The 23828-nt window shown below is 42.0% G+C and overlaps 1 protein-coding gene across 1 annotated transcript in view; it reads right to left on the reverse strand.

Annotated features, from left to right (window-relative positions):
* The window catches only part of STAB2 (stabilin 2), a 263642-nt gene that overhangs the window by 95618 nt on the left and 144196 nt on the right, over positions 1 to 23828 (reverse strand). The window contains exons 33-39 of the mRNA XM_073620305.1: positions 19396 to 19503; positions 17612 to 17743; positions 15424 to 15552; positions 12975 to 13034; positions 8421 to 8516; positions 3905 to 4100; positions 1629 to 1724 (exon numbers count right to left, since the gene is read on the reverse strand). Coding sequence (XP_073476406.1) covers positions 1629 to 1724; positions 3905 to 4100; positions 8421 to 8516; positions 12975 to 13034; positions 15424 to 15552; positions 17612 to 17743; positions 19396 to 19503 — 817 coding nt within the window. The remainder of the gene's footprint in view (positions 1 to 1628; positions 1725 to 3904; positions 4101 to 8420; positions 8517 to 12974; positions 13035 to 15423; positions 15553 to 17611; positions 17744 to 19395; positions 19504 to 23828) is intronic.

The following is a 23828-nucleotide window of genomic DNA, read 5'->3' on the forward strand; positions in this document are numbered from 1 at the left end:
AGGGCACCAGTCGCATGGATTCCAATGGAAGGGGGCTCTAATAGGCTTCAAAAAAGGGTGGGCTCGGGGCGCAGAGCACTGTGCTCCGAGCCCACCAAGTTGTGTGACAATAGAGAATTAATATTTGCTATTTTCAAACTAATTCTCCTCCCAGTCAATCAGGAAGCCTGTCGCGAGACCCGTTTCCCGATTTTCTGAAAGGAGAAACAATCTTATTGGCCAGGGGGGTGGAGGGAGGAGACGCACGGCTAGGGGAGAAGCAGGGGAAAACCAAATGAACCACCAGCCGCCACAGTCAGACTCCAGGGATGGCTCACCATCCAGCATCAGGCTCAACCAGCCAGCACTCCCCGACTCAGGCAGGGGAGGGAGGAGGAGGGGAGACCAGAGTCTGCCTCCTAAGGTGAGGAGGCCATGTGTCTCCTGCGGCGGGGGTGTGTGTTCCCTGCATTCATGTCTGTCCCGGGGGGGGGGTGGAGTCAGTTTGCCGCCCCCCCCCACACATTTTTGAGCACCAGCCGCCACTATTTAAAGTCTAACTAAAGGCAAAACTTTTTTTTTTGTTTTGGATAGAGTGGAGAGGGATTAGAACCCTTATCAGTTTTTATTGCTGTATGTATCCTCGTTAAGGAGATTTCCCCCGTATTTGTCCCTTTTTATAATTTTCATTGAAAGTAAACGTAAAAGAAAATCAGAAAATCCCCAATTTTGAGTTGTCCCAAGAAAAGTAATAGAGGGGAAATGGGGACCTGGAGGTCCCCTAGAATTTTTCTTATGCCCTGTACACACGGTTGGATTTTCCGACGGAAAATGTGTGATAGGACCTCGTTGTCGGAAATTCCAACTGTGTGTAGGCTCCATCACACATTTTCCATCGGAGTTTCCGACACACAAAGTTTGAGAGCTTGCTATAAAATTTTCTGACAACAAAATCCGTTGTCGGAAATTCCGATCGTGTGTACACAAATCCGACGCACAAAGTGCCACGCATGCTCAGAATAAATTAAGAGACGAAAGCTATTGTCTACTGCCCCATTTATAGTCCCAACGTACGCGTTTTACATCACCGCGTTCAGAACGATCAGATTTTCCGACAACTTTGTGTGACCGTGTGTATGCAAGACAAGTTTGAGCCAACATCCGTCGGAAAAAATCCATGGATTTTGCTGTCGGAATGTCCGATCAATGTCCGACCGTGTGTACGGGGCATATGTTTGCAGGGATTTCGTCAAACTTCCTGTCTGGCTATGGAGCAGGAAGTGAAGGCAAATCTCCCCAATTGGCGAAAATAAAATTTGACAGAGTTTATAACCCTCCCTTGCTCTATCCAAAATGAAAAAAGTTTTGTCAATAATTCTACTTTAATACCTAAATATTAGTTTTTATAAAATATTTTGTATAAACATTTTTATAATTCTCTAGAGGTTGTCAAATAATATGTTATATGCTGGTTAGAATTGGAGTGCAAGGACATCCAAAGTTTTTTTTTTTTAATCACAGATAACTATACAGCCTGGATTTTGAATAAAAGTCACGTACATTTAATTCCTAATTTAGATCACGGTGCAACACATTTAAACATTTCCATTGGTCCTGCTGAGTATGCAGCTAAGGAACTGTAAACTTACCTGTGTCACATTTAACTCCTCTCCAGCCAACATTGCACACACAGCTGCCATCGCCAGTTATCCCTTCACTGCATTTTCCATTGACACAGGCACATGCTGAACACAACAACAAATTGATTACTAGTATCAAAATTAATCAATTAAAACAAAATAATTAATAATAAGCATCAATTAGTATTTTACATTGAGAATAGTCACATACATAAACATGCCATTGTGGCAGGCTCAGTACCTAACCTAAAACCATTTTAGGATTCCATGTGAAGTTTTCTTGTGTAAGTTGAAAGAAAATGTTCAGTGTTAAAGTACATCGGAACCTGAACTGGATGATTTCATTTTCTAAACAGTTGACATGTTTTTCCCATAAAATACAGTTTCTGATCTCCTGCAGCCTATTTCAGCCATTTCCTCTCTATCTACATGTACTCCAATGTCAGTTGCACATCACCACTCTGGATAGACTTCCTGCCAACAGTGAACCCATGCAATTTGTGTCTTCAGTTGTAGTCTCCACCAGGAATGCATGTAAGAATAGTCATACATAACAGGAAGTGCCTGAACAAGTACCCTTATGGCATAATCACCTGGTATCCTTTTAATGAAGGCTGCAGATTTGAAAACAACTTTAAATACGCCATTAAACTTGTCAAAGCTCATGAGATTTTAATGATTGGGTTTAGATCTGGTTTAAGTTTAATGTGATGCATTAAAGTTGCTCTGAGAAAGCGGGTTCATCCCTGAAATGCATCAGCTTGGCAAGATAGTGGTGCATCAGGTTAAGTCATGTGACACCTGCACAGGATCATGATTTGGTGTATTACAATGCTTATGTATTTCCCACTTTTTTGAGTATTGATTTGGCTGTTTGTCCTTTATACAGTAAACCTTTGGTAATGCACTAGGCGTTTGCACCCTTCTGTGTGCTTTATTTTATTGCATTAAGACCCCTTTCACACTACAGCGCCCGGCCTTTAGCACTAAAGCTGTTTTTTGCGGTGCTTTAGCGCTGTTTTAGTAGGCGGGGCAGTTTTTACCTTAAAAACAAAAAGTCCCGTTTTGCAGCGCTTTCAAAACGCTTTTAAGACGCTTTGTAAGCACGGCCCATTCATTGCAATGGGCAGGGCGTTTTGGGAGCGCTATTTAGAGCACTCCCAACACGCCCTGAAGATGCTGCTTGCAGGACTTTTCGTAAGGTCCCATAAGCGCACCATCCCAGTGTGAAAAGACACTGCAATGAATGGGAGGCGGTTTTCAAGCACTTTCTTTTTAGAGGCTATTTCTAGCGCTAAAGCGCCTGAAAAGCGCCTTAGTGTGAAAGGGCTCTGAAGTTAATGTGAACTCTTACCCTGAACAACAACCTATTCAGTTTAAAACAGAAGTGAAAGGCAAAACATTTGTGTGTGTGTAAATACAGTATATATATATATATATATACAAAACATTATAATATAAATACTTTTTTTCTTTATTTATATTTGATGACATGACCTAATGACTTGCAGCTGCATACAGGGCTTAGAGATGTAGGTGCGAAGAAACAGCAGGGCACGGATATTCCCAGTGCATGGCTGTACAGGGGGTGTGTCAGTACAAATCCCAGCTATTGGAGGACAGACAAGTTGTGCTCCCAGCACAGCCAGAAAACTGACTACTCTGAGATGAATGTGCTCCCGTGCCTAGTGTGGTCAATTTGAAATAGGAAAACAGGGGGATTGCCAGGATCACCAGGTATTACACATAAAGGAAGCAATACAAAGAGAACAAGATACTTTTGAGGGCCCTTTCACACAGACATCCTAATTTACTTATGTTTACCCAGGAACTTGTTGACATAAAGTCCTTGAATAAAAAAAAAGTGTGTAAAGATATGAGTAGCGTTGAGTATAGGCGAATAAAGGTGCTTAAGCGTATGGATAAGTAAAATTCTTCTTCCTAATTGCCAGTGTTGAAATATACTCATTTATACTTGTGTAAACATGCTTATAGACAAGTAAACACATGTATGCGAGTAAATTACTGCACTCAAATGTAACATTTTCTATTATTGTTTTACTGCTTTGTACTCAAGGCTTTACTACCATGTGCAAAAGGTCTAACACAAGTACATGGTACAGCAGACACAAATCAGAAGTATGAAATGTTGGGGTAACATATTCTTTAAATTACTTTGTACTAGATGTTAGTAGCTTATGCTTCCATCTTTTCTGTTTTGATATACATGTAAAACATTTTGTACTAGCAATGTCAAATTATACATGGCTGTATATTAGGAGTACCTTGGTCACATCGTGGTCCATATTTCCCTACTACACAGCTTTCACAAGCAGTTCCAGTAAAACCCTCTTCACACCGACATACTCCAGTGCCATTAAAACCATCAAGGCATATTCCGTTTCCAAAGCATGGGTTTCCAGCTTTGCCAGGGCAAGTCAAGCATTGTTGGCCATAGAATCCAGAGCAGCACTCCTTGGTCTGTATTTGATGAAATAATACAATGAATAAGTCTTAGAAGAATCTAAAATCACCTGTCAGAGCCAGCTTTGGTCTATCAGGTGTTGTTGCTATAATTAAAGTGAAAAAGACCCCCCCTGCAGGACCGGTCACAGAAAGCTACTATTATAAAAAGCTTAATAAAGTGAATCTTGTACCTTAGTGATAAGGTCTGCCTATTCAACGTGCCCTCTTTTCCCTAAAATACTGGATGAAAGTGCAAAAAATATATTTACCTTTCCCTGGCTTCCTTTTGCAGCATCTAGGCTATGGTGACGTCATCCTTCTCCTGGCCAGATCTTAAGGAATACTAAATAGCCCAAAACTCACAAGAAGATGATCCTGGACTTTGCTGCAGCACCTTCTCATGGGATTTGGACTACTCAGTTTTCCCAGAGATGATGTCGGCAGAATGAAGGTGTCACCCCCGGTACTACAGAAGTCTTTTACTGTCCATATTGTCAATTTGAAGATTATTTTTTTCCACAATGTCTACAGTTACAGTGATTGTTTACTTATTTTAAAGGGCTTGTATTACTTGTTTAGATTATGTAAATACTTCAGTGTGCATAGTCTGGACACAGATTCACTTTAAAGTACATACACTATATTATCAAAGGTATTGGGACTCCTGCCTTTACACGCACCTGAACTTTAATGGCATTAGTCCGTAGGGTTCAATATTGAGTTGGCCAACCCTTTGCTGCTATAACAGCTTCAACTCTTTTGGGAAGACTGTCCACAAGGTTTAGGAATGTGTCTATGGGAATGTTTGACCATTCTTCCATAAGAGCATTTGTAAACTTAGACACTGATGTGGATGAGAAGGCCTGGCTCACAGTCTCCACTCTAATTCATCCCAAAGGTGTTCTATCTGGTTGAGCTCAGGACTCTGTGCAAGCTAGTCAAGTTCCTCCACCCCCAAACTCGCTCATCCATGTCTTTGTGGGCCTTGCTTTGTGCACTGGTCCAAATCATTTGGTGGAGGGGGGATTATGGTGTGGGGTTGTTATTCAGGGGTTGGGCTTGGGCCCAGTGAAGGGAACTCTTAAGGTGTCAGCATACCAAGACATTTTGAACAATTTCATGCTCCCAACTTTGTGGGAACAGTTTGGGGGTGGCCCCTTCCTGTTCCAACATGACTGCACACCAGTGCACAAAGCAAGGTCCATAAAGACATGGATGAGCGAGTTTGGGGTGGAGGAACTTGACTGACCTCAACCTAATAGAACACCTTTGGGATGAATTAGAGGGGAGACTACGAGCCAAGGCTTCTCATCCACATCAGTCCCTGACCTCACAAATGCACTTCTGGAAGAATGGTCAAACATTCCCATAGACCCACTCCTAAACCTTGTGGACAGCCTTCCCAGAAGAGTTGAAGTTGTTATAGCTGCAAACCATGGGCCAACTCAATATCGAACCCTACGGACTAAGACTAGGATGTCAATAAAGTTCATGTGCATTTCAATGCAGGCATCCCAATACTTTTGGTAATATAATGTATTTCAATAATACTGTAAATATTCAACACAAAGAAAAATTAAGGTGAGCTAGGCTAGCAATAAATAGTAAATATTCTGTGTACAGGCCATCAGATTTCAAGATCTTTGTTATAACAAGGAATAAAGAATTCAAAACTAGAGCGTGGGACTCATTTGACAACAGGATATAAATAAAATCCACCAAATGCTAATTATTCTGAAATGGAAAATATTGTGGATATAAGAATATGAGAACTACTGAGAAAAATGAAACGTTAGGTGATTAAATTACATTTTGTTATCATTACTTAAAAATTCATCATTTAGAAATGTGCAAATGTGAGTGTTGAGAAAACCTCTGTGAATAAGAATAAGTCTCTAAATACCAACCTATTTGTTCTCTTCGTTCCTCTCAAAACCTTCTGCTCTCTAGCTCCCTCATCACCTCCTCCCATGCTCGCCTCCAGGACTTTTCCAAAGCCTCTCCAATCCTATGGAATGCCCTACCCCAATCTGTCCGCTTATCTCCTACTCTATTAGCTTTTAGACGATCCCTGAAAACCCTTCTCTTCAGAGAAGCCTACCCTACCTACACCCAACAACTGTATTTTAATTTTCTCCATTAGCTCACCGCCCACAGTTCTTACCTTTTGTTCCACTTGACCCTCCCTTCTAGATTGTAAGCTCTAACTAGCAGGGACCTCTGATTCCTCCTGTATTGATTTGTATTGTAAGTGTACTGTCTGCCCTCATGTTCTAAAGCGCTGCGCAAACTGTTGGCGCTATATAAATCCTGTATAATAATAATATAATAATAATAATAAGCACTTCTGTGAATGGGTAATTCTCAATTGCCTTCTAGTCAATGCTCTGACACATAGGACTTTATTTACTAAAGGCAAATAGACTGTGCATTTTGGAAGTGCGGTTGCTCCAGTGCTTTGTAAATTAGGGGAAGCTCTGCTGACTTCCATCATCCAATTATGTGCAAGCAAAGATGCTATTTTTTTTTACATTTTCCTTGCATGTCATTGGGTATTTTTTGCAAAGTGAAGCCTCACCTCATTAATTAAGCTCTGGAGAAACTGCACTTGCAAAGTACACAGTCTATTTGCCTTTAGTGAATCAACCCCATAGACTCCTGACAATGGTCTTTGTATAATCTCCTCATGGGGAGGACTGGTGGTGAAAGCACTCAGTGTGGAAAAATTGAGTCACTGGGTCTGTAGAATGGAATATTCTGGGTCTGTAGAATGGAGTACTCTGTACAATGTCTCAGAAGAGGGGAAGGGGAGAGAGGCGTCAGGTGACCAATAGTGTAGCACAGTTTAATGAGTTAAAAACATGTACAATTAGTAACAGGTTCAACTCACGGGATGACAGTAGTGACAGTCTATGCCCAGATGGGCTGTGGTGAAGATCCCACATGGGATCGTGCAGTAGTCTTTGCCGCAGCAGACGGCTCTGTGAGCCAGGAGAGAGGACGCTGTGAACACGAGCCGCCGTGGGCTGGTCGGCACCTGTCAAACCTCGAGGAGAACGGACCAATCGGAACACGTTTCAGAGGCTAGTCACACCTCCTTCCTCAGCCGGCTTGTGTTCACAGCGTCCTCTCTCTTGGCTCTCAGAGCCGTCTGCTGCGGCAAGGACTACTTTGCGATCCCGTGTGGGATCTTCACCACAGCCCTTCCGGGCATAGACTGTCACAACTCTCATCCTGTGAGTTGAACCTGTTACTAATTTTACATGTTTTTAACTCATTAAACTGTGCTACACTATTGGTCGCCTGGCGCATCTCTCCCCCTCCCCTCTTCTGTTTCAATGTGGGTTCCCAAACCCCTGTGCAGGCTGCCTAGCTTCCATTTGAGAACACAGTTATTTTGGATTGATTTTTGAGTTGTTATTTTATTCAGACTGAGCACCCGAGAAATACTCTTGTGTATATGTGTACACCCACTTATACATAATAATACATTTATATTTTGGTCATTTAAACACTGGACAATCCACGGCAGCTCTGAGAATTTTTGTTTGTTCTGTACAGAGTCTGCTTCAAAATGATTCCATTCACAGGTGGAGAGTGGTGGAGAGTGGTAAGCAAGTTACCTCCTGGCTTCTTGCATGTCTTGAAAACTTAATGAGTGAGATCTCCCTTTTATAATTTTCAGTTCTATTCCTATGACCTTGAAAGGTTTAGATGTTCCTCTTGTTACATAAATGCATTTTGCAGTATGATATAACCAAACCCACCTTACCTCCTACCCTTTCCCCAAAATCTCTAATGCCGCGTACACACGGTCGGACTTTTCGTCTACAAAAGTCCAACGGACGCTGACGGACTAAAGCTGGCTGGTAATCCGATCGTGTGTGGGCTTCTCCGGACTTTCAACTGACTTTTTTAGCCTCAAATCCGACGGACTTTAGATTTGAAACATGCTTCAAATCTTTACGTCGTAAGTACGACGGACCCCGAAATCCGCTCGTCTGTGTGCTAGTCCGACGGACAAAAACCCATGCTAGGGCAGCTATTGGCTACTGGCTATGAACTTCCTTATTTTAGTCCGGTGTACGTCATCACGTACGAATCCGTCGGACTTTTGTGTGGTCGTGTGTAGGCAAGTCCGTTCGTAAGAAAGTCTGCCGCAAGTCCGCCGAAGGTACGTCGGAAGTATGTCGGACAGGCTGTCGGACTTTTGTAGACGAAAAGTCCGACCGTGTGTACGCGGCATAAGGGGGATTGGATGGAACCAAAAATATATGATTCTTGTACATATTCAATAAATAAATCTGTGTCATGAAAATGAAAAGGCATACTCACAATTACAGTTCTAACACAGAAGGTCTGACATCCAATAAATAAGAATTTCTTTCGCAGGCTGTACTTTGAGTAAACACAAGGTTTTCTTACACCAGGCTTCAAAATATTAGAAGAATATTAGAAAATAGTTACTAGAACAATAGTTAATACAACTGAAAGTATAACTAAAGGCAAAACTTTTTTTTTTGTAGTTTTGAATAGCGCAGAGGGATTAGAACACCTATTAGTTGTTTATTGCTACCTCTGCCTCTGTAATGGAGATTTACCCTCTCTTTTTGTTCTGTTTACCATTATCATTAAAAGTGAAATTAAAAGAAACCCCTAATTTTATTCAAGGTAATAGAGGGGAAATCTTCCAATAGGGACACTAGTTCCGGTGACCTAGGGGTCCCTAAGGAATTCCCTTAATTTACATTATTTTATCTCACTTCCTGTTTTGGCTATGAGACAGGAAGTGAAGGTAAATTTCCCTAATGGGAAGCAGATGGCAAAAAATAAACTGACAGGGGTTATAACTCTCCCTTATTTTATCCAAAAAAAAAAAGTTTTGCCTATAGTTCTACTTTAATAAGCCATGCTCACCACTAATCAGGCACATTTGCCTTTCAATTAACTGCCAGTCAAGGGGTGTGTTTGGTGATGGGTAGGAATGAGCACAAGATTCTGTTCAAACTGAACTTTGGCTGTTCAAACATTCATCTGAATGGCAGACTTTTTGCTTATCCAGTGAGAGTATATAACGCTAATATATATATATATCTTTTTTTCTCAGAAAATAGGTTCAGGAACTCAACCATGACTTCCCAAAAATCCTCCCCCACCCCACACAAACCCTTCAAACCGCATCAAATAGTGAGTGTGGCCAGATTTCACTAACAGTGGAAGGGGCAATAAATACCAGGAATGCATTATGTACAGAGTGCAGTTTTTTTTGGGGGGGGGGTGTTACACAGAGTGCAGAGTTCAGCCTTCTTCCACAGCTGGTTACTATCCCCTATCCTCCTCACTTTCACCACTCTTCAACTCTGCATGCAACCCCCTTCCACTGTCTCCATCTTCTTCCTTCCTTAAAAGCTCCGCCATCTATCACATGTCTAACTTGTGTTGGTGTATTAAGATGAAGTACTCAGCCACCTCTAGTACCTCCCCGCACACTATAGGAGGCTCTGCCTCTCTCACTTGCAGGGGGATCATTCAGTTGGGGTGTTGGGATCTGTACCTGCATCTCCCCTGTCACATCCTGCACTCAGTGGCAGTCACTCAGGAGATCAGATCTATGGGAGCCGTTGGGAGACAAGCTTTCACTTGTAAACACAGAAGCTGGACTTCTGTATTTGCAAGAGATAGTGGTGAGCAGGGAGCAGAGGGCCTGAGCCAGAGGTGGTGGAACTGAGTTCCACCAAGTTCCAGCTGAAAAAAAGCCAACAAAGGGGCGGGAACAGTGTTGACATCGCTGACAAAATATGGTCACATATTTTCACTATGTATATACTATATAGTGAATAATATTCTGTTGCTCAAGTGGAATAATAAAAATAATATAAAATAAAAATAATAAAAAATGACAATTATGCATAAACACAATAAACAGAAAATTCCAATGGGCCGTGTCCCCCAATGCTAGAGAAAATTAATCTTATCATCCGTGAATGCAATGCATCCTGTGAATTCACAACCCTGCAGTGCAACACCTGTGCGCTTACCAGAGAGGCATGACCCCCAATTTTTGAGTGATCATGAATGGTACGTACCATATGGAGCACAGATGTCCACAGACAATCCACCACCTTATATCAACCTTATTAAGTTTAACTCATACATTGGAAAGAACACAAGCAGAAAACTTACATAGTGTGAATCGGTAAAAATATATATTTTTTTTAAATTAAAACAGTTTAAAAAACTCCTATTTAGTAGAGTAAACTGCAATGTGTAAAAATAAGATGTCCTAATCAGAAAATTGCATTGTACACAATATGATTTCAGTTCATCCTCCCAATGCATTTTGTCAGATTGTGACATTATTAGGCGTTCATCACATGTTGTGCTAACTGCTTGTTTATAGTTACAGCTATAGTTTTTTCTTATTGCTTGATTCTAAGAAATAAGAACATATTTGCACAATAACACTGAACAAATATGGTCATTACCATATATGGTTAATGACATCACCTGGGCACCCCACATTTTACTTTCAGCGGCAGGGACCAGGAGATGTCATTTAGTGACATCTGCAGACCTTCACAATCACCCGGCCAGGGTTGTGGGGAAGAAACTTTTGTCCTCATCAACATGGGGACAAGGTTCTTTTTCAGGGCAAGGTCTCCTCTAGCAAGGTACCATGTTGAGGGACTGTGATTGTTAAGGAGGGGGTTGTGCACACTCACCCCCTTTTCCTGGCCAGCCAGGTTGCATGTTCAGAAAAGGGTATGGTATGGATTTGGTTATGGGAGTGCCCCCTTAAAATTTGGGGACAACCCCACACCCTATGTTTTTTTTATGAAGTCCCCTATAAACGTCTATACTAGACCCTTATTTATGGTAAAAGTCTGGTACAGATGAAGGGATTCCCTGGCCGCTTTGTTTACAAACAAAATTTGGAGGACTGAAGCTGTCATTTACTAATGATTATTTCTTTGTAAGTACCAGTTTTATTGTAGTAGGGTGTATACTGTACATCGCACAGATGTGCCACTTCACATGCAAGTTCAGGGCATTTCTCAGGCATGTTATTTAACTGAACTTTGCATTTTCAATGTTTCACTTAGGGCTCGTTTAAACTAGCTTCAAAATGTGGCATTGGACACGCTTTTTTAAAGTACTCTGAATGCCAATCAAAGCACCTGTTACTAAATAAAATAGTAAGCTTACAGTCCTATTTACACAGTGTGTTTGCTTTGCTTTGCTTTGCTTCCCCATGTCGCTTTCTTGGTGCTTCAAAAGACCTTAAATGCCTCCATAGAAATCTATGACAAAGCTTGCTAATTGCACCTGCAGCTTTTGAAGGGCTTTTAATCAGAGTCAGCTTCATTTTGTTTTGGAGGTGTTTCAGGTATGAGATATTCCTGGATGCCCTGGGAAACCAACAAGCGCACCAGAAATACATCAGCAGTCACTTCTGCTTCATGTGTATATATTCTGGAAGTGACTGCTGCAGATGTCACATCTGATGTGGAGCAGTAGAAAGGTGAGTGGGGTCTGGACCAGAGCAGAGCAACTAGCAGACAGTACAAGTGGTGTGCAACATGGGAAAGGTATAGCGGAAGGTGGGCAGGGAGCAGAGAGAGAGGACTCAGCAGCAGAGTTGGCAGACCGGAGCAGGAGAAACTAGCAATTTCACATGTGGTGTGCAGTGTGGGAGCAATATAGCGGGAGGTGAGAGGGGAACTCACATGGAACTCGCATGATTTCAAACCCACATTTCAGTGCGAGTTCAGGGGCGATTTGAAAGACATCTGTGCGGGTCCATGCACAGATGTCTATTGAAATCGCCCCCAAAGTCGCCAAAAGTAGGAAAACGGTTGTAGCGCCGCAAAGTCGGTGTCGCTACGATTGGGACAGTGCTGTTGCCGGCAATAGGCTGTGATTTGGCATGCAATTTGACATGTCAAATCACACCGATGTGAACGGGGCAGGGGAGGATCTGCAAACCAGAGGATCAGCAGAGCTGGGGGGGGGGTTACTACTGAGTGGGGGTTCAGCAAAGCTGGGGGCTATTACTGAGCAGGGGATCAGCAGAGCTGGGGGTAACTACTGAGCAGGGGATGAGCAGAGCTGTGGGTTATCACTGAGCAGGGCATCAGCCAAGCTGGGGGTACTACTGAGCAGGGGATCTGCTGAATGAGGGTACCAGTGAACTGGAGATCTGCTAAACAGAGGTACTAATAAGCGGGATGTGTTGAGTGGGGGGTACTACTGAGTCGGGGTTCTACTGGGCCCCACTTAACACAGCAACAAACAAATAGAAGATCAACACACACACATGGCATTTGCCAAGCTTTATTAAAGCTTCAAAAAAGCATCACTGAAGCATCATCAAAACATCACAGAAGCAACAAAAACATAAAAAAAAGTGTCTTGAAGTGGTAGGCAGGTTAATGTGTGTTAAATTTGAGACAAGTGTAAATGAGCCCTTAAAGCATTATTAAGATCCCTGCTCCCAACCAACAAAATTTAAAAAATAGCTGTGCCATTTCTTTGATAATCTCTTGCCTATAAAATGAGCATCCCTGTTTTTTAACATTCTACTCCAATTGACTTTAAGACTTGAAATGTGGTTGGAATTCGGCTACTGAACTTCAGTAAACCTCACCAAACCCAGGTACATTCGGCTCACCCCTAGTGCTGGGTACCATATTCTGAAAGTATGACTTATTTGAATTCCTTGGTTTTTAGGGAATTCAATTTCGGATCATCTACTCAAGCCCAGCCACTCAAAAATGTGCTGATACCTGTAGTATCTTCATAGGAATATTCAGATACCTGTGTGATCTCTGAATCAAACTAAATTACCATTGGATGAAAACACAACATTGGCTTTTTGTGTACACTTACCATTGGGTTTGCATTTGCGTCACATACTGATAATATAGATGAACAGTCACCACATTTGCTCTGAAAAAAAGTATATGTACAAATTATAAGTCATATCAGATTTAAATGGTTAACAGTTCGAGACAAGGAAATCTGTTTATATATTTAGATCCCAGTCAGAGGCCACGTCTCATCAGTAATAGTGTGATATAAAGAGATTCCAGTCACTTGTGTATATTCATTCAAGTTATTAATATCAAGAGCAGACACTACAAGAGAAAGCGATCAAAGTCCACCAGGATTAAAGGCATGCATGCATTCATATCCCTGTATAAACAATAACAAGTTGTCAATGTTCTCATTTGTTAAACATTTAATTATAACCAATATAGACAGAAACCTGCAGCTGGATTATCTCAAGAAAAGTGGGTATTTGAATATTTGTTAGGATTGCTTTGGCTAGAAATACCAGCATATCTTCTGTCTATTCACAATAGATCTAAACCTTGTATAGCAACATTAAAGTAGAAGGATATCATTTACAGTAAGTGTATTCAAAGTTAAAGTGTATGTGAAGACATAACTTTTGTTTTCCTTATCGAATAGGGAAAGGTTAAAACCGCTATCAGGTTATTTTTTTTTATTTTTTCCGCTGTTTGTATCCATTTGGGGAGGTTTCTATTCACTCCCAGTTCTGCAGATGTAACGGGAAAAGAACAAGAAATCTCTTGTATACGAGGAATTTTCCCATCTAACACAATTGTCTCCAGAACACATATCTCCATTGCAAGATTTCTCATCATCATCTCATGCCTTGATATCAACTTAAAAATTTTGGATTTCCTATCACTTTGTCTCAGTGACAATTGTCAAGGGGGCAAACAGAGGGGTAAAAATATCTAAAAACACAGACAGCAATAAAACCTTGACAGAAGTCCTAATAATTGACTACTCTATTCAAAACAAAAAAAAAGTTTTGCCTTTACATACAACTGGCCATACATGGTTCGAATCTCAGCTGGTTCAGCAGGAACCGAGGAGATTCGAACCATTCGAACCATTAATGGGCAGGCTGAATATACCAAGTTGAGCGATCAACTTGAGTACAACCAGCCTGCCAGATTCTCTTACTATTATGCTGCTATAGCCGCTAGCATTAATCACTGTTTTCTCCCAGCAGGGGGGCGAGCATACAGTTACTAATTCCCGTGGTTGCAGGAAAAAAAATTTGCACCGTGTATGGCCGGTCTTAAGAAACCTTTTAAGCCTATGGCTTTTAAAAGTTTAGTGACAGGGGCTTTTAGAGGCAGGAAAAAACCCCCACTGCCAGTGCGTCCAGGAACAGCAGAGTTTTGGCAGAAAAAACGATTCTAAACGTGTGTTAACACTAGCGTTATTAGCGCTTGGGGGCTAATGAAATAAATTAACGCCCAAGCACTTGATGCCTGTAAACTCACCTAAACGCTGGTAAAAGCATAAGACACTTTTACAAGAGCCAGGTGTTTTTTCTGCAAGAACGCTACTGCCAGGAGAAAAGCTTATAGAAGAGGTTTTTATTTTTTAATTCCTGTGTGCATGAGGCCTTATGGGTAGAACAAATGTTCTTTCTGTCAGAGCATGCAATGTTTCTATACTGTATTATGACTTGTGCCACTCATGGGTTGTAAGACAAACTGCACCATTCAAAATTCTTGTATATCAAACTGAAGGAGTTATATATCCTTTTCTATACATATAGTAATAATTCTAACTGAATCCTAATTATTTCATAACTGGCACTCTATTGTGTGGCTATACAGAGCAACATACCAGCCTATGATCGGGTAGTGGGCAGCTGGGCTCCCTAATAGCATCATGGATTTATTACAGCTATAGTTACGCAAGAAGTGTCAAAAGTGTAATGGTGGCATTTCTATGTTTTTCTTGTTTCTCTTCTCTTTGGTTAACCCTGACACTCCGGGGTATATAGTTCAGAATAGGGTCCCCTATAGGGGACAGTTATAATAGATGATTGCTGAAAGAATCTTACTTATTACGTAACTATGTCACCTGGACTAACTTGCTGAGGTTTTACCTCAGCAATAATGTATTATTGGGGACCATGTTGTCTTGCATACACACAATGCACTGGGTGGCTGGTAGAACAATTGCATTGTAGAGTACATGTAGTTCAAGCATTCTGCCAGTATCTCAGCACTGGTTACTGTTCTGCCTTACATTCTAGTTAAAATGTGTTGGGAGGCCACATAGCAGACCTAACCTGCGTGTCGGGTCTTCATTAATCTGTATTAAGCCCCACATTTGTTTATTTGGTTATCTTTTTATCTGACACACTTGAAGCAAGCGAGGATTGTTCGCTGCTCTATCAACTGTTCTTTATTGTTTTACTAAAACAATGAATAAAAAACATTGAAACAGAAAAGTGTAATGGTGGTATTGCTGTCATTGGCTGTATATTAATAATTGTTACCAGAGAAACAGTTGTATCATTGTTATCACATCTGTTCTTATGGATTTCCAAAACTTTCCCTATCCCATGAATGACTCCCTTGTCGGTTGCTGCATTGGTGTAATTCAGCGGTGCATCATTCACAACGAGCTAGAGGAAGGAAAGTAACTCACTGTTATTACCTTAGTACAGATCACAGAATGGATTCACAAACACAATACTGTCATTTGTTTCTGGAGAAAGTTTTAAAACAAAGTTTTTATAGTGTCTACCCTAAGCTAATTGCAGATTTACCTTTGTTACAACTTATCCTTCAAAGTTATTAGGGCAGCTCCTGACAGCTAGGGTCTTAATGCCTGGAGGCAGAGGTGGGTTTCCCAATCATGTGCTCCTGATAGTAATCAACCATCAAAAGCTGTCTGTGAATTGAATCAGAAACACTGCCATTTAGATCTCTTTCACACTGAGGCGATTTATAGGCGTTTTAGTGCCTGTAAAGCGCCTGAAAACCCCCTCCCATTAATTTCAGTGAGACTTTTCACACTGGGGAGGTGCACTTGTGGGAAAAGTCCTGCAAGCAGCATCTTTGGGGTGGTTTGGGAGCTCTGTAAACAACGCCCTGCCCACTGAAATGAATGGGCAGCGCTTCCAAAGCTCCTGAAAAGCGTTTCAGAAGTGCCGCAACACGGGCGTTTTTAACCCCTTTTTTAGGGTTAAAAGCACCCTGCTAGTGGCCGAAAAATGGCGCAAAAGCGCCGCGTAAAGAGCAGTGAAACGCCGCTAAGACGGGCGGCGCTTTATCGCTAACGATCAGCCCTCACAGTGTGAAAGAGGTCTTACATTTATTACCCAATTTCCCCTATATAAGTGTAAAAGTGTATGTATGGACAAAATTTTTTTAGTTTTGGATAAAGCAGGGAAGAGGAAAACTCTTTTAGTTTTTTTTTCTTTCTCTCTCTGTATCCCACTGGATGGATTTAACTAAATTTCCTCTACTTGAGACAGAACATACAACAGAAAAAAAAGGAAATCTCCTAAAAGCAAAGTTAATACCCAATTTAGAAAATTGTCACCACACATTTCTCCAAACGGAATAATTTACCCTTGCCTCTTGCTTTGGTGACAGCTCTATCATTTTGGATTTCCCATCACTTTAGGGTTGATGTACTAAAACTGTCAAAGCTGTCTTTGTCAAAGCTTAATTGAACAAGCTGAAGTTAGAAGCTGATTAGCTACCATGCACCGCTGCACCAGATTTTGCACTCTCCAGTTTTAATAAATCAACCCAGTGGTGGCCGGTGGTTATTTTCTTTGGGGGGGGGGGGGGGCAGCAAACAGTACCGGCCGGCCGGTCTGGTGCACTGATTTACCCCATCTAATCAGTGCTTCTCCTCTCCTGGGATCTCTCTCGGCGGCTCTCCCTCAGTTTCCTCCCTCCTGGCTCTGGCTTCTGTTTCCTCCGTTCTTCCCCTGCTCTCCACGGGTGGCCAATCTGGAGTCTTCTCTTTTCAGCCAATCAGAAAACGGGTCTCAGACCTGCTTCTGATTGGCCGGATTGAGGACCAGTGTCACAACAGCGAATATTAATTTGCTGTTGTAACACCTGGGTGGGCTCGTAACACAATGCTCTGTTCCAGGAGTCCACCTTTTTTTAAGCCTAATAGAGCCTATGGCTCTAATCATGTGCTTCAAAAATACACCCTCGTCGCTGTAATTCAGGCGCCCTGCATCCGGTAGGGGGTGGCAGCGACAGCCATGGATAGATTCATGCTATGCATGAAACTATCCATTACTCATATAGGGGGGGTAGCTGGAAACAGGGGGCGGCACCCAGGCACCCATAATGGACAGGCCGCCACAGAAACAACCCCAATCTGTCTTGATGACAGTGGTCACCAGACAAACACAAGTGGGAATCTCTCAAATGTTTTGATGTTTGGGTCCCATTGGGAAGATGTCTGTCTTGCAGACACAACAGGGAGTGAAGAAATATCTCAAAAATATGGAGAAATGCACTTTAGACAGTCACAAAAAGAACAACACAGATAGGGCAGATATCTCCAGTGGGAACAGAGACAGTAATAAAACAGAAGATAAGAGGTTCTAACTTTTCTCTATTCTGAAAATAAAAAAAAATTGGATTAGATAAAATTTAAGTTCATTAGAGTGCACAGTAATAACAGAATTTAGCAAGTTTCTATGTTGTTACCTCTCCATTACGCATAAAAAAGCCAACTTGATATGAGGACCCCAGCAACGTTTCCCGATGCATGCCTTCATGCATGTCATTCTTCATCAGCTGCTGACCCAAAATGATATGGTATCGCATGGTGTTTTCATCCTGAATACCATCAAGAAACATAAAATAGAGCAATTTTTAGAGACATTCATAACTATTTATCTTTTACTACTCCCAAGCAGGGGTGGCACAAGGAAATGGTGGGGGGCAGGAGGGGCAGCTGCCCAGGGCACAGTGTTTTTATATAAGGTGACGCCGTGTGACTATCACTTACTTGTTGCTACTCTATAAACTGCTAAAATCTATGCCATAGACTTTAGCAATTCATAGAATAGCAGTGAGTGAGTGATGGTCACAGGGTGCCTCTTTCCTATTTCACAGAGCACCATGCAAAGGGAGAGCAGGGTGCTGGAACGCTCTCTGCTTTCACAAACTTGGCACTAGAATGAAGCTGCTACTGTTAGGTCAAGTGAACAATTATGCCCCGTACACACGGTCGGACTTTGTTCGGACATTCCGACAACAAAATCCTAGGATTTTTTCCGACAGATGTTGGCTCAAACTTGTCTTGCATACACACAGTCACACAAAGTTGTCGGAAAATCCGATCGTTCTAAAGGCGGTGACGTAAAACACGTACGTCGGGACTATAAACAGGGCAGTGGCCAATAGCTTTCATCTCTTTATTTATTCTGAGCATGCGTGGCACTTTGTCCGTCGGATTTGTGTACACACGATCGGAATTTCCGACAACGGATTTTGTTGTCGGAAAATGTTATATCCTGCTCTCAAACTTTGTGTGTCGGAAAATCCGTTGGAAAATGTGTGATGGAGCCTACACACGGTCGGAATTTCCGACAACAAGGTCCTATCACACATTTTCCTTCGGAAAATCCGACCGTGTGTACGGGGCATTAGCGTTTTTTTTTCAAACTACACTGCATACCTGTCAGAATGCCAGCATCCTCTCAGCAACTCCAACCCCCTTATATTTGCTGTTTTTTTGCCCACACTGTGCAGGGAGGAACACAATTGCCAGTTACTAATGTTTACCCTCAAACAGAAATTCCCAGTGCTGCCCTAGCCTGTTTAGTGATAAGTCAAAAATTGAAAAGTGGAAAGTCCAAACTGATATAAATGAGGAAGGAGGCGTGACTAGCCTCTGAAACACGTTCTGATTGGCCAGTTCTACTCTAGGTCTTGACAGCTGTCAACAGGCTCAGTGCAGCTCATGGTTCCAATGGTCTTCCTTCTACCTTCTGTCTGCACGGGGCTGTCGCTGTGGCAAGGACTTCTTCATAATCCCGTGTGGGATCTTCCACACAGTCCATCCAGGCACAGACCTCCCTGCGTACATCCTGTGAGTTGAACCTGTCACTATTTTCTTATCTTCACTTAATAAACCGTTTTACACTATTGGTTGCTTGGTGCCTTTTCTCCTTCTCCTCTTCTTTACTAATGTTTACCCAACAGATGAAAATTTATGTAATCGATATAAAAACTATGTTTGGTTAGTTGCTTCACTGCAACAGTTTTTACTCTGCAAGGGATTTTAGAATGAGATAACCACCACAATATTAAGTTAGTTGCAATATCTCATTGAATTGAACATTGCTGAATATTAGTAGATGCAGTGGATAGCAATAATAAAGGTCTGCAAATATATCTTGCCTTGACGGCTAAACATGCAATTATAGTGTAGCATTTCTTCCATATTGTGCAAACATTTGTTATTAAATGAATTCAATACAAACCAGAGTAGATTGGCCTTTGCTGCGAATGTAAGTAGTGATTGCATCATTATGAGGGGCAAATACTGTGTATGTCTCTGATGCTTCAATCACGTTAGCTAATTTATATTCCTGAAATAAAAAAAGAAAATTGTATGCAGTGTTAGTGATCATTTCATTATAATACTGAAATGAGAGAGAAACCATTACAACTTTTGTCAGAATTCACCAGTCTAACTGATAATAATAAGCCCCATGTGGAACAAGAAAGAAAAGACATACAGAGATGTTGCCCTCAGGAGTCCAGCTATACATTTGCAACTGAGAGAAGGCAGCTCATATCTGACTGGTTCCAATGGGCAAAACCTCCATATTTCTTTCCATTTTTCTAGATTTTGTACATGGTACAAATAAACATGCTGCACTTCCGTAATTTTTAACCTTTTTTTTAATTATAAGTCTTTATATTATCCTTCAGCAGAACATAGGTAACATTACAGTCAGTCACCAACTGTTATAGGATATTGGTATAACAGCAATGAAAAAATATTCCTTAGTGAACCTGTGTTGTTAAATTTACATGCAAAATGTGTAATTTATTTAAGACAATCATATGTGGTGTGCAGGCTCCATCTAGCATTCCTTTTTGCTATTGCTGCAGCTCTGTTTATCTGTTTATTTGTATGTGTAGTTGGGGAAGTTGTCAGCAAGCAGGGAATTCTGGGTAGACAGGAAGTCAACCATCCACCATTCTTTTCAACACATTGCAAGAAGCAAGTCATGTATTTCTCTATCTATCACCATCACCCCTTAGAGAACTTAAAAAGTAAGTTTTTATTACCTCATCTTGTACTGTATATCATTGTTTATGCAATGTATGCTGTATTGTATGCAATATTGTACTTATTGAAGTCTATTTCTGTTATTTTGTAGTTTCACCTAGCTTGTTCTAATAAAACTGAGATCAAAGAAATATGGTATCTACAGTTATTGAGATGAGAAGGTTTAGCTTTCTGCTCCTTGAGACAGAACAGTGAAATTTTTAAGCTGACCTCTGAAGGGAAGATAAGCCGACTTCAGAAGTCTGTACAGCCTGGGGCTACGCAGTATCCATACAGTCAGAAGCCTTAAAGATACAGGCCTGCGGCAGGCGAAGCAAGCAGCCACGCTACACAGAGATGTCCTCTGTCAAGCAACAACGACACTAGAACGGTCTCTATACAGCAAGACAGCTTCTTCCCCACAGTCATGTCTCACAGTGGGACATCTTCTTACAAAACACGTCATGAGCAAGCTCATCTAAGTCATCTGTCGCAAATGCAGCAGCTATCGCCCGTTCAAAAGCTGAAGCAGCAAGAACCAGGGCCGCATTCGCAGACCAAGAGTTGCAGATGAAAAAAGAAAAGGCCTGCCTTGATGCAGAAAAGGTGAGACAGGAACAAGAGAGAGAGAAGGAAAGAATATGCCTGTAAGAAGAGCTAGCCCAGCAGGAAGCATCTCTGAAATTGCAGCAAGCTATCTTAGAAGCTAACATTGAGAAGCTGGCAGTAGAAAGAGATGCTGCCATTGCAGAAGCAGAAGCTTTAGAAGCAGCCGTCTACGATGAGCCAAGACTAGGCAGCAGCATACCGGGTCTAGAAGAGGACCAACAAGATTCTTCACAACGCACGTCAGATTATGTCTACCAGCACTGGGACCCAAGCAGCATCCCACAACAAGAAATCAAACATAACATCAGTGAGTCACATCAAATAAAGCAGCAACAAGACGACCCAGGAACCCACTGCTACAAGCAAGAAAAATCTGACAGAGTTCCAGACTTTCCAGTTCCAACCAAACCTTCTACTCCACAAGGTACCCAGCCTTCATACAAGCATCAAACACCAGTCTTCACTCCAAAGGTGTATGCAACGAACAGGTACGAACTGCCAACCTTAAGCAAGTTTGAACCCAGCGCGCCTATAGAAGAGACTTTTACCAGGTATGCCTTTACACCGCACCACAATACACCAGCAGCCTACCCCAATGCCAATCAGGCTACTGTAGACTTTGCCAAGTTCCTGGCCAAAAGAGAGTTAGTTACCCAAGGACTTGTCAAACTTAGTGATCGCCCTCAACACAACAGGGCATGGCGATCCACTTTCCTGAGTGTTATTCAAGGTCTAGATCTATCCTACAGGGAACAGAACTCCTCATAAAGTGGCTTGGCAATGATTCTGCTGAACATGCCAAAAGGATCAGAGACATTAACATAAACCACCCCGAGATAGGCCTTGCAAACATCTGGAACAGACTGGATAGATGTTATGGCTCACCAGAGGCTATAGAGAGTACACTGTTTAAAAGGATAGAAGGCTTCCCAAAAATACATAGCAGAGGTTACCAAAGACTCAGAGAATTCAGTGACCTGTGTATGGAGTTACCTGGCCTTTCTTATCTTGACTCTGCTAGAGGTACTAACTCCTTAGCACAAAAACTTCCTTATGAGTTACACGAATGATGGATTACTCATGGCTGTAACTACAAAGGAAAACACAATGTGCCTTTTCCACCCTTTAGTGAGTTTTTGGACTTTGTAGACAGACAAGCAGGAATGAAAGATGACCCCAGCTTAATTTTTCCAGTGTCTTATACCACCTCTTCTGGCCCTAAACAGCTCAGAGCTCCAGTAGCAGTGCACAAAACTAACATTTCTTCCCACAGAGTCTCAGCCAGAAGATCAAGACAGGGACCCTGCTAAGTTCTGCCCTCTACATAAGATGCCACATCCTCTTCCGGAATGCAGAGCCTTCAGGACAAAGACCATCAAGGATCGTAAAGCTTTCCTCAAAGAGAACAACATCTGTTACAAGTGCTGTTCTTCGTCCACACATTTCACCAAGGACTGTAAGGTCAGTGTCAAATGTACAGAATGTGACAGCACAGAGCACAACACAGCTCTACACCCAAGGCCTACTCCAAGAACTTTCCCACCTGTTCAAAGGGACAAGGAGCAAGGCGGGGAGATCAAAGACTCTAGTACAGACGCAATAGCAATCACTTCACAGTGCACTGAAGTCTGCAAAGGAAGTACAGGTGGCAGATCCTGCTCTAAAATCTGTCTTGTGAGAGTTTATCCAAAAGGATGCAGAGACAAAGCAGTCAAGCTCTACGTCATCTTGGATGATCAGAGTAACAAGTCACTAGCTAGATCTATGTTTTTTGACATTCTAAACCTTAAAGGCCCCAGCAGTTCTTACTCCCTTAAGACTTGTGTAGGTACAGTGGAAACAGCGGGGAGAAGAGCTGACGGCCTACAAATTGAATCTATGGATGGTAAGACATGCTTACCCTTACCGACCATAATAGAGTGCAACCAGATGCCAGACAACAGATCAGAGATCCCCACACCAGACGCAGCAGCTCACCAGACTCACTTGAGCCACATAGCACATCTCATACCAGAACTAGATGATCAGGCTCAGATAATCTTACTCCTAGGGAGAGATATCTTGCAATTTCACAAAGTAAGAAAACTGTTCAATGATCCTAAAAATGCCCCATATGCCCAAAAACTGGATCTCGGGTGGGTCATTATAGGTGATGTTTGCCTGGGAGGTGCACACAAACCCACATCTGTTAATAACCTGCTCACTAGTACCCTCGAGAATGGTCGTCCTTCTCTTTTCCAACCCTGTCAAAATCACGTCCTCATAAAGGAGCTACCACACAACAACCCTGTACCTCTTCCCTTTCTAAGTCCCCTCTGTGACAGCAATACCTATGACAATGACCAAAGCAACTTAGGAAGCACAGTGTTCAGGAGAACAAAGGAAGATAACCAGGTAGCAATGTCCATTGAGGATAGGCTCTTCTTAGAAGTTATGGAAAGGAGTATGGAGAAAGACGGGACTAATAGCTGGGTTGCACCTCTTCCCTTTAGACCACAAAGATGATGTTTGCCTAACAATAGAGAACTAGCATATAAACGTCTCACTTCCCTAAGACACAATCTTCAAAGGAAACCAGAGATGAAAAAACATTTCTTTTCCTTCATGGAGAAAATATTCCAGAATGGTCATGCTGAGATAGCCCAAACCTCAAAGTCTATCACCCTAAAAAGCCAGGGCAGATTAGAGTGGTGTTCAATTCCAGCACCAAACATGAGGGTGTCTCTCTAAATGATGTCCTCCTCTCTGGCCCTGACCTTAACAACAGATTATTAGGAGTACTTCTTTGCTTTCGCAAGGATTCAGTCGCATTTATGGCAGACATACAGCAAATGTTCTATTGCTTTCTTGTTAAAGAAGAACACAGTAACTTTCTGAGGTTTCTCTGGTTCAGGGACAACAACCCCTCTGGAGACATCACAGAATACCGCATGAGGGTGCACATATTTGGCAACAGTCCTTCCCCTGCAGTTACTATATATGGCCTCAGACATTCTGCTAGAGTGGGAGAGTCAGAGTATGGGTCAG

The sequence above is a fragment of the Aquarana catesbeiana genome, linkage group LG03 (genome assembly GCF_042186555.1).
Source record: "Aquarana catesbeiana isolate 2022-GZ linkage group LG03, ASM4218655v1, whole genome shotgun sequence".
Taxonomy (NCBI): domain Eukaryota; kingdom Metazoa; phylum Chordata; class Amphibia; order Anura; family Ranidae; genus Aquarana; species Aquarana catesbeiana.